The sequence below is a fragment of the Leucopleurus acutus genome, assembly GCF_964270905.1.
Source record: "Leucopleurus acutus genome assembly, chromosome: 13".
NCBI classification, from domain to species: Eukaryota; Metazoa; Chordata; class Mammalia; order Artiodactyla; family Delphinidae; genus Leucopleurus; species Leucopleurus acutus.
The window spans coordinates 59594953-59611650 of NC_139155.1; the positions used below are offsets into that span (position 1 = coordinate 59594953).

General features: G+C 41.0%; 1 protein-coding gene across 3 annotated transcripts in view; it reads left to right on the plus strand.

Moving 5' to 3' along the window:
- Nucleotides 1-16698, plus strand: part of PTPRM (protein tyrosine phosphatase receptor type M) — a 752167-nt gene that overhangs the window by 455095 nt on the left and 280374 nt on the right. For all 3 annotated transcript variants that reach the window (XM_082853409.1, XM_082853410.1, XM_082853411.1), the window contains exons 10-11: nt 2705-2906; nt 5680-5782. In XM_082853409.1, coding sequence (XP_082709535.1) covers nt 2705-2906; nt 5680-5782 — 305 coding nt within the window. The remainder of the gene's footprint in view (nt 1-2704; nt 2907-5679; nt 5783-16698) is intronic.

The following is a 16698-nucleotide window of genomic DNA, read 5'->3' on the forward strand; positions in this document are numbered from 1 at the left end:
TAAAAATAAAAACCAAATAAAAGCAATGGTTCTGAAGAACCTAGGGGCAGGACAGGTATAAAAATGCAGACATAGAGAATGGACTTGAGGGTACAGGGAGCGGGAAGGGTAAGCTGGGACAAAGTGAGAGAGTGCCATGGACATATATACACTACCAAATGTAAAATAGCTAGCTAGTGGGAAGCAGCTGCATAGCACAGGGAGATCAGCTCAGTGCTTTGTGACCACATAGAGGGGTGGGATAGGGAGGGTGGGAGGGAGACACAAGAAGGAGGAGATATGGAGATATATATATACGTATAGCTGATTCACTCTGTGATACAGCAAAAACTAGCACACCATTATAAAGCAATTATACTCCAATTAAAATGTTAAAAAAAAAAAGAAAAAGAAAGAAGTTTAGAGAAGAAGGTGTAGGCAAGTCTTAAGCAGGGAACTCAGAAGTTTGAACTTTGTCCCGTACGCATTTGTATCCCATTAAAGTTTTTCATAAGGCCAGTCCTTATGCTAATTATACTGCATCCTCACTGCTGGGTTGGGTCTCCCCTTACCACCAGACTGCTACCTTCCCCCCGGCAGGTACTGTGTTTGAATCACCGCATGAGACCCCGGCTAGCCCAGAGTACAGTGCTTGGCACACAAGAGACGTGCAGTGAAGTTGCTGTGAATGAGGGAATTAATAAATTTGGAGGAGCAGTTATGTTGTCACAGCTTAGATCTGCCTTCTCTACCTCTTCTCTGGAGCTCTCAGGATGGATTTCAAAGTGCGCAGCTAAGCGCAAAGCAGTGACATTGAATTCCCCCGACGGCAGCTGCTGGTGGACGTGGTCTTGTCTCTTGACTCAGAGGAACCTCATGAGGGAAGCCCATGAGAGGGTTAACAGCAGATCTTCTGCCTGACTCTGATGGTGTCATGCACGGCGGTGATTAATATATACAGCAAACATTTTCTTGCCAAAGCGTAGTTGACTCAATCTAAATATTCTTTCAGAGAGGTCTCCTTAATTATAATGACATGCTATAAATATAAGAAGAAAGAATGTCAATTATCAGTTGGTATAATAACAGTGTTAGTGTTCATGCACATAAATTATCAGTAACTTTAACCTATCTAAAAGCAAGAAAAGTGCTCAGTTTTGCAATTTAAAACTTTTGAATATGCCACATTTAAAAATTATGCCTTTACAAGGAGGAGAAATTAGTAATCACCCCTAAAATGCATGTTCTTGAAGAGTTGATGAACTACTTAGAGTGACTTTTTTTTTTTTTTTTTGTGGTACGCGGGCCTCTCGCTGTTGTGGCCTCTCCCATTGCAGAGCACAGGCTCCGACGCACAGGCTCAGCAACCATGGCTCACGGGTCCAGCCGCTCTGCGGAATGTGGGATCTTCCCGGACCGGGGCACGAACCCATGTCCCCTGCATCGGCAGGTGGACTCTCAACCACTGTGCCACCAGGGAAGCCCTAGAGTGAAATTTTTTAAAACATCATTTGAAAGGGCAAAATTTAAAGACACCTATGTTATATTTATTTTCACACAATCCAGACTCATCCAGGGTGATTTGAACACCTGTCACGTGGCAAACATAAAGCTTCCAGAATTGCACTGTGTCCAAAATGGAAACTCCTAGTCATTCAGAGCAATTTAAATTTAAATTTTAGTTAATTAAAATAAAATGATTCACAGACATAGAAGAGATACTTATGGTTACCGAAGGGGGAAGGGAGGAAGGGATAAATCAGGAGTTTAGGATGAACATATACACATTACTATATATAAAATAGATAACCCACGAGGACCTACTGTATAGCACAGGGAAGTATACTCACTATCTTGTAATAACCCATAATGGAAAAGAATCTGGAAAACAATATGTATATATGTATGTATAATTATACAATCACTTTGCTGTATACCTGAAACTAACACAACATTGTAAATCAAGTAACTTCAATTTTTTTTAATGATTTTAAAAAATAATAATAAAATGAAGTAAATTTTTCAGTTCTGCCGTCTCACCGGCCATGTTTCTAGTGCTCTGTGGCCACTTGGGGTTAGGGGCCACCACACTGAATAGTGCAGAATAGAGCATTCCCATTCTGACAGTCCTATTGGACAGTATTGCTCTAAAGAAAAAAGTAAATAGGACATATTGCAAACACCACAGTCACAGCATTAAGGGCTACTGACATGCATCTAGGATTTATTTTTGGAGGAGGTATCTTTGCCCACATTAAGGAAAACGCTTAAAAGTGCCCTTTTTACCAGCATACGATAATCCTATTCAGGGCAAAATCAGACTCTGGCCCCTGGATGAGAGATGAGGCCTTCCCCTTGTCAGGTCCTTATCTGTTTGAGCTGGTTGTCTATTTTGTTATTTTGTTTTAAGCCAGCTGTAATGTAGTTTTCCAACAAGACACTTTGAAAACAAACAACTTCAAGGTATTAGCTTAAACCTGAACTCATTCTTTATGTTCTAATCTACTGGCTTGCAGTTCCTCTGTCTATAAAAGTAATAACTCATCACAGTTTTGGCTGAGTTCCTGTGCCCGTTCACTGGATCCAGGATTTGAAGAGTCTAGGGGAGCAGGACAGCTTATCATAAAGCGTCTGACAGTGCATACATCAGGAGGGCTTATTGGATAAAGATGCAGTCTCGGTCGATCTGCCTCAGGTATTTCATCACATCCGTCTTCTCTTACAGATCACCTACAAGGCAGTCAGTTCCTTTGACCCAGAAATAGATCTATCCAATCAAAGTGGAAGAGTTTCAAAACTGGGAAATGAAACCCACTTTCTGTTTTTCGGACTGTATCCAGGAACCACATACTCCTTCACCATCCGAGCTAGCACGGCTAAGGGTTTTGGACCCCCGGCAACAAATCAGTTCACCACCAAAATATCAGGTATCGTACATTCATGAGCTGTGTCTTATATGAGAAGTAGCATTTGGGTACTTTCTTATTCCCATTGTCAAGTCTGCAGAGCTCACCCAAACGTACACGTAAATTCATATTTTTGTAAGTATGAAAATCGGACTTATGGAATTCAGTGAAACGCTGCAAATGTTTATCATTTGGGAGCTTCGGATCGTCGTCCTGCGTCAGGAGGTAGGCACTGTTTTAAGAGTGTGTGTCGGAGAACTCAGACATGAGCGGGAGATGCTGTTCCCAGCACTCTCAGCCCTTCGCAGTCCCAAGTTCCCAGAGCAGCAGTGTCGGGAAAGTCTCCATAGCGAGGTCTCTCACAAGGGAGTGCTCAGCAGAAAGGCAGTGTTATGTGGAGTCCCTTCCAGAAGGCTCAGCCTTCCATGGGACCTTCACTGTTAGTAGTTTCACGTCCTCAAGAGAGAGGCTACTACAGAGGGGGGGCACCAAGCACTTATATCCGCCAGCTTGTTTCTTGTAGAGACTCAATTACACCATCCAACAAAGGACATAATTTGGGAAATATTTCTGGGCATGTGCGACTGTGCAGAAAATGTCTTTGTGCTTCAGACTAGAGGAAATGGAGTTGTCATCTGGTGTGGGATATGCAGCAGCAATAAACACAGTTCCAGGGGACGTCTTTCCTTTTCCATGTTTTCCCCTTTGGATCCGAGTAGGGCAGTATTTGGGTTTGGGCTGTGACTGTTTTGGTTGGGGGTAGAAGAGCAGGAGGCAGGTGATGGAGTAACTTCTCATCAGTCAGGGTCAGCTAAGTAATACTTAGCCTGATTTTTATATCTGTTGTCCCTCATCCCTAGTTCTACGAGAGATTTTCTTTAGGACTGAAGGAAGGGAAGGAAATACAGCACAAGTACTCTAAGCCTTCTACTAGGTTTTGAGGGAGGAGTGAGGTTTGGAATTTTGTTTTTAAGCAATTATAACTTAAGGGATAACTTTGCATTGTGTAAGAGTTAATTTATGAGCACAAACTTAACTTGAAATTTAATAGACACTTGATGTTCGATATAAGACATTAGCTTGTAAAAACAACATGGAGAGTTGGAAAAGAGGAAGGATACTTCAGAGGTTAGGAAAATGACATAAGTTGTACAGATGCCTGAGTAGAAAGACCACTGGGCCTGGAATCAGAAAATATGAGTTCTAGTTATAATTCTTCCCAGTGCTTTTTCTCTGATCTTGATCAAGTGAATTTACCCCTGGATGTAAATTAAGATGATATTATCTGTTTAAAGAGGTAATGTGTGCCAGTGTACATACCTCCAAGCTCCTTTTTTGGTAATTTCTCCCTATGGAAGCCATATTTCAACGATTATTATCTTAAAGAGGCTATTCTTTTAGAAAAAATAATTCACTTTTACCATTTGTATTAGGTAAAAATTCTGGTTGGTGTGAGTCTGGCCGCTCCTAGCCCGCCAAGTTCAACAGTTCTATCCCGAAGCAAAGCCAGCTGACATTTCAGTTAGCCTGCAAAGGCTCATCAAGAATAACTATTTGATTTTTATGGTTCAAAGAAATTACAGATTCTGGGCCCCTATTTTCTACTTCCATGGACCTCAGAGAACTACTCTCTATCCAAAATGTAGCTCTGTGTTATGAACTGGAGTTAATTTTTAACAGAATTAGAGCTAATTTTAATGCTGAGAAGATCCATTGAATGGACCTGAGCTATAACCCATGTCTTTTACATAAAAGCTTCTTGTATGTAAGAGATTTAAAAAACGATACTCGCCAAACTGGCCTCTACTGTCCTCATCAGGGACCTGACCTGAGGGCCTTACAAAGGCCGGTGCCTCTGCAGCCGGTGTCACAGCCTTCGTGCAGCGATGTCTCTTGTGCACCGTGAAGAAGAGCTGTTATCTTCTAGTAACGAGCTGAACAATCTAGAAAGCAAAGACTGCCAGGAAATGGCCTTGGAAATGGGATCCGCCCTGGGAAGAGGGCTGACATTTGTAGAACTAGATTTGCCCGTCTCTTTATCTATTATCTCTTTGAATTCCCGTAACCCTGGAGGGTAATTTCTCCTATTTTGATAGATGAGTTAACTGAAGCTTCAGAGAGAATTACTGTGCCTAAGCTCTCATGCTGGTCGAAACAAAAGGCAACAGAAAGTCAAACCCAAGCCTTTCTCACTTCAACTCAGTATCTTTTCCTCGGTTGTGCTTTCCCAGAGAGCCCACCGGTGCCTCACTAGGTCTAGCCAGGCCCTCTGACTCCTGAGGACCTCTTCAAATCTCCGGATGGACATTTGGTACACAAGAAACCTTGACTTAGATGGGAGAACTGAAATGATCAGTTTTATGATCCTAGTAATTATTTCTTAAATTTGCATTTAATATTTTAAGAAAAGCATATGTACAGAAAAGTACACAAATTAAATTTATTTTACAATTTACAATTTAATTACAGTGATGTACATGTATGGATGGATGTAATGGCTACAGCATTTAGTGAGAATCCGAATCGAGAAACAGTATTACTAACACCTCCTAAGCCCCCCCTCATGCCCCCTCCCAGGTTAAACTCAAGACCAAAGTCAACACATGATGGTTTTAACAGCTGTCCCTGATGTTCAGGGTTGGGTAGATACGTAAAGGCTGTTTGTGGTTGGTTCACAGAGGCAATTTAAACTAAGTGTGCTGTGTTTTTAATGCTCATTGTAAATGAAAGTAGAAAGGAAACGGAAAAGACAAACCAGAAATCATGAGTCTCCTATCTCATGCATCTTCCCCAGCACCCTCCATGCCGGCTTATGAACTTGAGACGCCCTTGAATCAAACCGACAACACGGTGACGGTCCTGCTGAAGCCTGCACACAGCCGGGGCGCACCTGTCAGGTACCAAGCGGAGAAGGGGTGGTTTTAGGTGAAAACTGAAGTCATCTCACCTGTGTTTTCTGGGGATTTGCTACACGCCTCAGTCAACATGTAAACCCATATCCTTATGAACTCTAAGTAAGAGAAAGAACTGAGGGGAAGGATAGGGTTTTGATGTGGGGTGATCAAGTATTGTGTAAAGAGTTTGATTCTGATGCAAGTGGGTTGTTCTTTGAAGATAAGGAACAAAAACCCCAGTCCTTATACAATTACTCAGCCATAAAAAGAAACGAAATTGAGCTATTTGTAATGAGGTGGATAGACCTAGAGTCTGTCATACAGAGTGAAGTAAGTCAGAAAGAGAAAGACAAATACCATATGCTAACACATATATATGGAATTTAAGAAAAAAAAATGTCATGAAGAACCTAGGGGTAAGACAGGAATAAAGACACAGACCTACTGGAAAATGGACTTGAGGATATGGGGAGGGGGAAGGGTGAGCTGTGACAAAGCGAGAGAGTAGCATGGACATATATACACTACCAAACGTAAAGTAGATAGCTAGTGGGAAGCAGCCGCATAGCACAGGGAGATCAGCTCAGTGCTTTGTGACCGCCTGGAGGGGTGGGATAGGGAGGGTGGGAGGGAGGGAGACGCAAGAGGGAAGAGATATGGGAACATATGTATATGTATAACTGATTCACTTTGTTATAAAGCAGAAACTAACACACCATTGTAAAGCAATTATACTCCAATAAAGATGTAAAAAAAAAAAACCCAGTCCTTTCGGAGGTGGCTTTCCTCCTAAAAGGTAATTGCTCCCTGTAATTTAGTTACCCAAGGTCAGGTGAGCCCTATTCCTTAAATGGACTTTCATGGAGTGCTTTTGTTTGTTTTGTTTACAGGGAGTTTCAAGTCCTTAACCTTCAGTAAATTGGCTAATCTCTCAATTGAATATGTGGTGTATAACTTTTTTTTTAAAGAAACAGGTGATTGGAAAGATGATTGTGAAGTCTTTATTTGAACAGATTTAAGTTTATTACCATGATGTAGGCCTCATTTCTCATCGTGTGGTGATTTATATAGCTAAGAAATTACAAAGTATAACTTTTACCGTGAATGAATAAAATAAATTTATTCTTCGTAGGAAGGAGCAAAGGAATGCCTGAATAACTCTTGAGTATGAACTTGTCATAAGCTCATTAATCTATATAAATGAAATTTCTACTTGTTTCAGAGGGATTCAGATATTTTGTACTAACAGAGTAGATTCCCTTGAAAATAACCTATTCCTTTGAATAGCCTTCTCCAAGGAAACATTTACATTCACAATTAAGGCTACAGGGCTGGGGGTGGGGTTCCTTTCCCTGTGCCTTTTGTAGAATTTTATTTCATTAACCTTTTGCAACCTGGCCTCTCTTTGATCACGTTTTCACTACAGTATCCAAGGCGGATCCATTGGACTTCTTTCTGCCTGATAAGATATGTAAGTTTCAGTTCACAGACTCAAGATGAAAAACAGACAAGTGTAGTTGATAGAGAATTCACATTAGGGTAGAATCAGAGAAACTTTTATTTGAAAACCCTGCAAGATGATATAAAACAAGTTTTAGTTTGCTGACTTACTCAAAGTAGTAGCCCATGTAAGGGATTTCAGTCGCCACTCATAGGTGCAGTAAGTGAGAACACTCTGAAATATGTAAAAGCTCTGTTCCAGATGTAAGATATTATTTCTGCAAGAAAAGCAACGCCACTGACACTGCCCAGGCCCTTTGGGTTGATTTGTTTGGCACTGAGGGGTTGCACGAACTGAATGACCCCAGGCTCACCCTCATTGGATGGCTTTCCAAGACCCAAGCATACCTATGGCCGCGGGTCAGACTTTTTCACTCCAGAAAGCTGAATTATTATTAAATGAAAATTGACGCTCTGACCGTGGCCTTGAGAACATCATTTGTTTCTGACCAGTTTGAGTTGCCCAAACTCAGCAAAACAGGCCGTTAGGACAGGAGTCCAGGTTCTACCGCAGAGGCATCTCGATGAAATGAGAGGGTAGAGGTCATTCACTTTCAGAGCCTCCAAACTGAAGGAAGCTGAAACCCTAACCATCTCTCCAACACTCTACTTTATTCTCATAAAAACTCCTTTCACACATTTTCTATTCTTGTTGCTTCTTTCCTTCTAACCCTTTCAGTTGGATTGCCATCCTCATCTTTGTATAGATCTTTCCAAGTCTAAGTTTTCAAATGACACTTCTTTGGGCAATCCATGTTAGTCCAGTCCCCAGAAACCCTCTTCTTATCTTTTTAAAGTGTCAGTTGTGTCCCAAACAACTACCCATATTTTCCATCATCTGCCTTGCTAAGGCACGGTTTTGTTCTTTTCCTTTACACCTTTCTAGTTGTTTTTGGAGACTTTGAAGCCTTGCTACTTAGTTAGTTGTAGACATCCTCAGGCTTTGTATTCTTATGTCTATAAAAATAGAAATTCAGATGCTGGTCAGGGTGTCTGAGACGCAGGTCTCACATCCTTTCAGCAGGCCCAGCTCTAACTCTGTGAAGATTTCAGTTTATCATGTCACGTGCTCTTTCACACCTGTCATACTGCCTGATTTTCCAAGTTCAGCACTGCTTTGCTTTTATGAAACATCATCTTGTTACTGGCTAAGCATTCCTGGAATTGACTGGGGTCATTGTGCATTCTGCCTCTATGATGCCCTCTTCTACAGTATTAGCAGCTTGAAATGAACAAATTTACTATCTATATCCATCGTGGAAATCTACAATGCTAGAATCAAGATCAATTCTTGTGGCAAACAGTTCAATAAGCATTACAGGGAAATCCACTACAGATGCCACCTTTACTGGAAGGATGCTTGTCTTAAAATGGGTAAATTTTATTGGCACAAATTTGAGAGAGGAAATTATCTCAAACTCACCTGTCAAAAATATTTTTTTTTGAGAAAAGTGAATATTCTCTTCAAAGGATTCATTATTATAGTACAGCATAATGCGACTGATTATCTATTGAGTAGATGGAAGACCAATATATCTAGAAAGACTAGTTTGGGAAAAAAATGTCCATAATACTCTCAGTCTAAATGGGGTATATGAAAATTTTCAATTTCATTTAATGTTTAGAGAAATAAGAACTCTGATTAGGGACTCATAGGGACTTAAAATATAAAGCCATAATGTAGATTGAAACATTTGAACACATCTGGAAATTTGCAAAATGCACATGTAATCAACTGCAATACAAGAAAGCTTTTCCCAAATGGTAAGATAAATACTAGAAGAAGAAATGGAAGTGAACATCTGTTGGCTTTCCTGGATTTTGCACAGAATTATGTGTTCAAAAATACTGTCATTGTGTGATTGCAAAAAACCCATTCTTTTGATTGATTTGATTTTTCTTTAATCCATATTCATTGGTGTTGAAAATTCAGTCATACTTCACTGAGGCACTTTACTAAGTGAGGTGCTTGTATACTGATTCCACTACAAACACTCAGCTTGGTTAATGCGGATTCTTGAAATTGCACTAAACTCTCAGTGTAAATGATTGTTGTCTTTTTATCGATCAGCGCATCAGCTCTGTCACATAAAATTATTTAAATCCTGAGATGGCCAGGAAGAACACAAATTCCATCATTCCAGCCAGTAAACTAGCACCTAGGACAGAATTTTAATGTCTGTTCATGGATTCAATTTTTTTTCTTTAATAAGACAGGGGAAAGCTTAATTTTCTTTTACTCATTTAGAATCACCTCATTTCTCTCTCTTCTTCTCCCCACTGTTTATTATATGCAGACAGAGTCCAACAGAGAAAACCCTAATAATTTGGCAGTAAAAGAGCAACTCTAAATAAAGAATGAGTTTTACACTAACTGTGGTGCTTTTCTTGCACTAACAAAAGTTCTGTCTGTGATTTTACTCTTGTGATGTATGTCTTTATATATAATCTGCTGTGTGCAGTAACCCTCATTAATGATGTTTTATACTTTCTAATGGGCTGTGGCTTGAGACTCAATCACGTTTTTGTAATTCAAATGACTCTCATTTTTGTTCCTTAGGCATTGTTGCTTTAATTTGTTCATAAATGTTTTGCAGCTCGGTGTCTTCTTAATTAAAACTCAGTGCTTGAATATGTTAACTAATTAAATATTTTGATATTCATTTCAGTGGAATGTTCAAAGATTACCAAATCATTCTTTGATTCATTCATTCAGGAGAAACTGTTGAGTGGGGAAAACATCTATTACAGTTGTGTGCCTACAGGAAGGGATGGAAGGAGGGCAGTAATCACAGCAACAACCAAAACATTAACACCAAGACTGAACCATGTGAATGTAATTTTAATTCATGGCAGCCACTTTGTTCTTCTAATAGTAAAGTAGTCCAGATTATTTCTTTTTAATTTTATTGAAATATGGTTGATTTCCAATATTGTGTTTAATTTCTGCTGTACAGCAAAGTGACTCATTTATACATGTATATAATTTTTCATATTCTTTTCCATTATGGTTTAATCTCAGTATTGAGACATAGTTATAGTATAGTTCCCTGTGCTATACAGTAGGACCTTATTTATTTATCCTGTATATAAGAGTTCGCATCTGCTAATCCCAACCTCCCAGTCCTTCCCTCCCCCTTGGCAACCACAAGTCTGTTCTCTATGTCTGTGAGTCTGTTTCTGTTTCATAGATGTGTTCATTTGTGTCATATTTTAGATTCCACATATAAGTGATATCATATGGTATTTGTCTTTCTCATTCTGATTTGCTTCGCATAGTATGATAATCTCTAGGACCGTCCATATTGCTGCAAATGGCATTATTTCATTCTTTTTTATGGCTGAGTAATATTCATATATATTATATATATATACACACACACCACATCCTCTTTATCCATTCATCTGTCGATGGACATTTAGGTTGTTTCCATGTCTTTAGCCCCAATTATTTTGATGCTGTGCATTGGCAGTCATTGGTGACTTATACTGTGGCTATCCTCTAAGTTGAATGCTTCCTCAACAGTTATGTTTAAAAAGCAATTTGTGAATAGTTTCTGTTGCTGAGAATCGGGGCCAAAATCTTAAAGTAAATAGGAACTTCACTACCTTATGAATGGGAAAGAGAGGAGGCATAAGGAATGGAAGACATATTTTGCCTAACTTTTTTCAACAATGTGTCCTAGGTAAGTAAGGTTTCAAATGAGATAGGAAATATTTCTTGTTAGTTAAAAGAAATCATAAATGCTTTATTCATCTAAAACACCTCTGATTTAAAAACAAAAAGACTTGTATCATGTAACACCTGCAGTTTCATATATAAGTCAAGAATTTATTTTTATGTACTATGTCCAGATTTTTATTAAACTGATTTTGCCTTGAATTTTTTCTCATGGTAGGCTGCAAATGTGTGCTATTCTCATTTACTCCTAACACTTTTTTCCTCATGCTGCTTTGTTTTACGTGGTAAAGTGGGAAACGTTCTAATATTAAAGTGTCATTGTTAACTTCAGTATTTCTTGAGTTATTCAAATTACTCATCAAATATTCTTTTGTAACAAATTAGACAGAAAATGAAAAAGGCATTAAAGGGTGCTATTTTTCTCATTATACAGCTCTCTGTCTTTTGAAAAATCCACTCTTAGTCTTCGAAGAAGGTGAAGGACAAGTTTTCATTCCATTGAGGATAAACAGGCAGTAAAGCAATTGTATTTATTTTAAGAAAATGTGTTATATTTCTCACACACGTTCCATTTGATCCTGGAGCTGTATGGGAAAGGAGCTTTATTCTCTTTGTGGGACTGCACTCATGGCCCCAAGCTGGGTATCACACAGCAGTTTTTGTTAAAGGGACTCAGCGTGAGAGTGCCAGGGAGTCTGTGACACTTGCCACCTCGGATGGGACAGTGAAACTAACTTTTGTCAGTAAAAGAAAGGAAAGAGATCATTATTACTAATGAAAGGTAGGAGATAATCATGCATTTTGTTCTAAGAAGTTTCCTATTTTAGGAATTACAATTGTTGGCATATGATTGAGTACAGTTTAGAAGTTTGATGTTAGGAAGTATGGACCAGATCCTTTTTATATTTTTTTTAAAGCAGCAGCAATCTATATGATTGTCTCCCCTTTCTAAGCCCCAGGAAAGACATTATCACTGCGTTGTCACCACCTTCTTGGACACCCCTTTCTCTTCTGCTTCCTGCAAGGAGCCTTTGAGCATTTCAGCATTATAGGGTTCTTGTGAGGATTAAATGAGGTACTGTATTTCAAACCGTACTTCACACACACTAAATGCCACGTAAGTGTTTCTTCTTGCGCTGGCACCCTTCAGGCTGTAGCAGTAGGTGGTTCTCATTGTTTCTTTCCACACGACCAGCCCTGGGCCTCTACCTTTTCCTTTGTTTGTCTCATTCTCTTCAAATCTGCTATCACGAAAAATCTAAATTGACATGAAAAATAAATTAAGAATTTAATAAGTGTGTCTATCAATAAAATCCTAAATAGAATTCCTATAAACTCTAATGTCTCCCCTGCCTTTTAAATTCTGATTGCCTCTGGTTACCTGTTTATTTATGCATTTGCAAGTTTTGAGGAACTGATACTAGAACTAGGTAATGAACTCTCCCCCGACCCCAGTTGTGTACAACAGCTCTTTAAAAAGGTTAGGTGTTTCCATGTTGACCCCTGAGTCGTTAGCTAATTATGGTCTTTGTCAGCTCTAAACTTAAGTTTATGAATAAACTTAAGCATAAAACAAAAGGAAACCGATCTTCTGTCTAGAACCACTCTAAAAGTAAAGTTTGCAACGTGCCATACCAACGAAGAGTCCATGAGACAAGTAACTTGCTTGGCTCAGTGGGGTCTGTTGTTGTCTCCACTCTCGAAGAATCTGCTCCTCCTTTCACTTTCTTAAAAGAAAGGTATCTGTTATTCAAGTACCATTTTATGGTCATTCAATCATTATGATTATATTAGAATTTATTCTCCAGATTCTAAAAATTGTCCTTTTTTTTGAATTCTATTTTATTTTATTTTTCTGTATAATTACCTGTGTTATACATATTAGTGTATACATGTCAATCCCAGTCTCCCAGTTCATCCCACCACCACCCCACCCCCACTTCCCCCCTTGGTGTCCATTGGTTTGTTCTCTACATCTGTGTCTCTATAAAAATTGCCCTTTAATCAGAATACTTTTATCTATTAGTTTGATTTTGGCTCAGAGGAACCAGTTAAATAGCGATTTGCAAATATTTTATTATTTATCCGTAAAAAAATTTATCTCTTTATATTACTTTCTTGCTGGATGAAAGAAAAAACTATAGTGTAAAACCTTACAATGCAAAGTTTACCTTAAGATCCAAAGATTCTGTAATTTAAAAGTAGCTTCAGGGACTTCCCTGGTGGCATGGTGGTTAAGAATCCACCTGCCAATGCAGGGGACACGAGTTTGAGCCCTGGCCCAGGAAGATACCACATGCCATGGAGCAACTAAGCCCGTGCGCCACAACTACTGAGCCTGCACTCTAGTGCCAGCGAGCCACAACTACTGAGCTGGCGCTCCACAACTACTGAGCCGGCACTCCACAACTACTGAAGCCTGTGCGCCTAGAGCCCGTGTTCCACAACAGGAGAAGCCACCGCAATGAGAAGCACGTGCACCGCAACGAAGAGTAGCCCCTGCCCACCGCAACTAGAGAAAGCCAGAAAGCCTGCGTGTAGCAACGAAGACCCAACGCAGCCAAAAAAAAAAAAAAAAACTAGCTTCATTTTAAATTAACCTATTATAAATCAATGTAAAATGTTCAGATCTACCCAGTACTTTGCTCTAAATTAATTGGAAACTACTGAATCTATCAGTAATGAATAAGCAATATCATTACGACCTAAAAGATAAGACAGTATCAGGTGTCATGCGCGGTCTTTTGGATGGGCAGAATCAGTCTTCCATCCTTTGACATAGGCAGGAAACTCTTCTGATATTCAAATAATTACTCTGAATATGCATCACATGAATAGCAGACCTAACTTTCTAAAATGACTCCCATGATACAGGGAAAGAACATACTCTTTGGAGTAAGTAAACCCAGTTTCAAATCCCAGCTCTCTCAACGACCATCTATGTGATGGTTACAAATCTCAACATCTCTGAGCCTCAGGCCACTCATCTTTCCAAAGCAAGGGGTGACGCCACGTCAGCTCACGGAGCTGCTGCTGTGGTTACATTGACGCAGTAGACACTAGGTTCCGAGCACTGTGTGACTCCCTGGGGATCCAGAGGGGCCTGTCGTGGGCTCTGTTCTCCAGGGGGTTGCAGTCTCGACACGTGAGCCCAGCATGTGTTCTGGTCCCCTGTCGCGGGTGCTGAGGAGCCGGAGGGCGGGGCTGTACCTGGGGTGGGGGGTGTTGGGTAAGATTCCAGAGAGGAGCTGAGTCTTGACAGATGGATGTTGCCCACGGGATGTATGTCACATGGAGACAGGAGGTTACGTGTGTGGCAGGGACTAAATACTGAGCAAGACAGATGCATCCCAGGAGGGCGGGGAGGACCAAGTTGGCCTGCTCTGGTGATGAGAAGTGTGATATAATTAGAGAGGGGTGGGATGGCGAGATGGGAGAAGCGGAAGGGAGATCAGGGGTAGATTGATTGATTGGGCGACTTTATGCTCCATACCAGGGGGTGGAGATGTAGCCAATGGGCAGTGAGCAGGCATTCCAGGGACTTAGGTAAGGAAAAAGTGTAGGGAAGATGAGCTGCAGCCATGGAGGATGGGTTAGTGGGGACGGGGCATAGGACAGGTGTACAGGTTCCTTTTCATCCGCCCAGTTAAGGTATCGCTAACACTTAGGAAAGCGATCTTGTACATGTCAAATGCTAATTTTCATTAGAAACGGGACTTAGGGGAACCAGAAACATTGAGTTCTTTTAGAAGAAAAAAAGAGAATGTATCGCCTAATCAAAGTGATTGGTGATGTTAACTGTTTAAAGTATTGTTAAAGTGCATACTAGGACACTCAAAATTGAAAAACTAGCTCAGCCATGACTCTCTGGTAATTTACTGGAAATTACTAATCATGTGAATAGTTTTAATTAATTAATTTATTTTTGCTGCGTTGGGTCTTCGTTTCTGTGCGAGGGCTTTCTCTAGTTGCGGCAAGCGGGGGCCACTCTTCATCGCGGTGCGCGGGCCTCTCAGTGTCGCGGCCTCTCTTGTTGCGGAGCACAGGCTCCAGACGCGCAGGCTCAGTAGTTGTGGCTCACGGGCCCAGTTGCTCCGCGGCATGTGGGATCCTCCCAGACCTGGGCTCGAACCCTGTGTCCCCTGCATTAGCAGGCGGACTCTCAACCACTGCGCCACCAGGGAAGCCCCATGTGCATATTTGTAAATCCCAGTTTTCATAAGCAGTAAAGAGGTGGCGTTGTTAGTGCTTCTTGCTCAGAAGAACCTTCTGGACCTTTGTCGTTTTGCTTCTCTCTACCTTCCTTTTACTGGATCACCCTACCCGCTTTGCCCTGAGCCTGTGCTAGGCACTTTGGGGACCATTATGAAACACACTGGGGTGTGTTTGCAATGCCAGTGAACGGATGAGACGGTGTCTTGGCTTACTGAAAGAGCGCAAAAGGAGTGAATGCTCCAGGACGCTTAGTGGATGAGTGTGGCTGACTCTTGGCTAAGGGACAGGGAAGACTCAAGATTTTGATCACACCGTTTCTCCTTGTTCTCATTCCTGTACCCAAAGGAACCCATGGTTGTCTCTGCAAAGATCAATGTCTGAGGTTGGACTGCAGGCTACACAAAGGCCCTTGAGTGTCATTTATAGTGGAGGCCGTACGTTATCATACGTGACCGCCTCCCTGGAGGTGAGGTCAGTAGCGCTGGACACAGCCCCCCCACCAGCTGACCAGGAGCCCAGAAGCCACCTGTCAGGATGGGGAGGCAGACATGCAGGTTGAACTCACTGGCCACTGACAATAGAGAAAGTTACCTCCTGCTTCTTCCCCCCACACCGTCTGTCTGGACCATCCATAAATGAAACAGTGGAATCACTTAAAAGCTGTCTCAGTTGTAAACCCAGAGCCCCAGAAGGTTGCCGATGCCTTGAATTGAACAACTTATCGCCTGAGTGACAAATCTCACTGCTCCTCTGCCATTTGCTCTCAGCAGCTGCTGGGTCTTCCTAATCACGATTATCGATTCCACGGAGTTTAAGGGATGAATTTCTAGAGGTGTTCCGAGCTGAGACTGTTAGGCTTTGGGAGACAGGATCTTGGACATTTTGACGAAGACTGACTGATCCGACTATGGGCGCTTCACTTTCATTTTTTTAAGTGTTACAATCACATAAGTACGTGAGAAAAGATGACAAGTTCAAAGAGGCTGATAGTTACTCTTGGGGCTGACAGTGAAAACCCGTCCAGGGAGCTGCTGAGAGCTGTGGGCTTTGGGAGCCAAGGAGCCCCTCGGAGAGGACCTGACCACGCTCCTCAGGTGTCAGAACCTCGTGATCCTATGGAGGGGGGCGGACATGGCCGTATAATGAACACTGTTTTATGTCATTCTCTTCAGCAGAACATTTTCTCAACCAGCGCTTGTAAGTCTGGACAGTGTAATCGTTTATGATGAGAACAGCAGAGCACAGGAAAAAGCTGATGTGCCTTCTGTTTCATCAAAAATTCGTTTATTAAGTCTGTTATTGCATTATGCTTGTGATGGTTACCTATATTTGGTTTTCGGCTCCTTAATTTAATTAACAGTCAGTTCTTCAATCTGTGAGATAGTAGAACGATTGGGTAGCAATGTTTGTTTTCTCCATATCGTCGTATCCGTTTTGAGCTGTTCTCTGTGTCCTGTTTTTTCATTTCTCTATGTTTCCCTAATAGTGTTTGCCTGTCCAGTGTCAGTGTATTTCCTGCTCA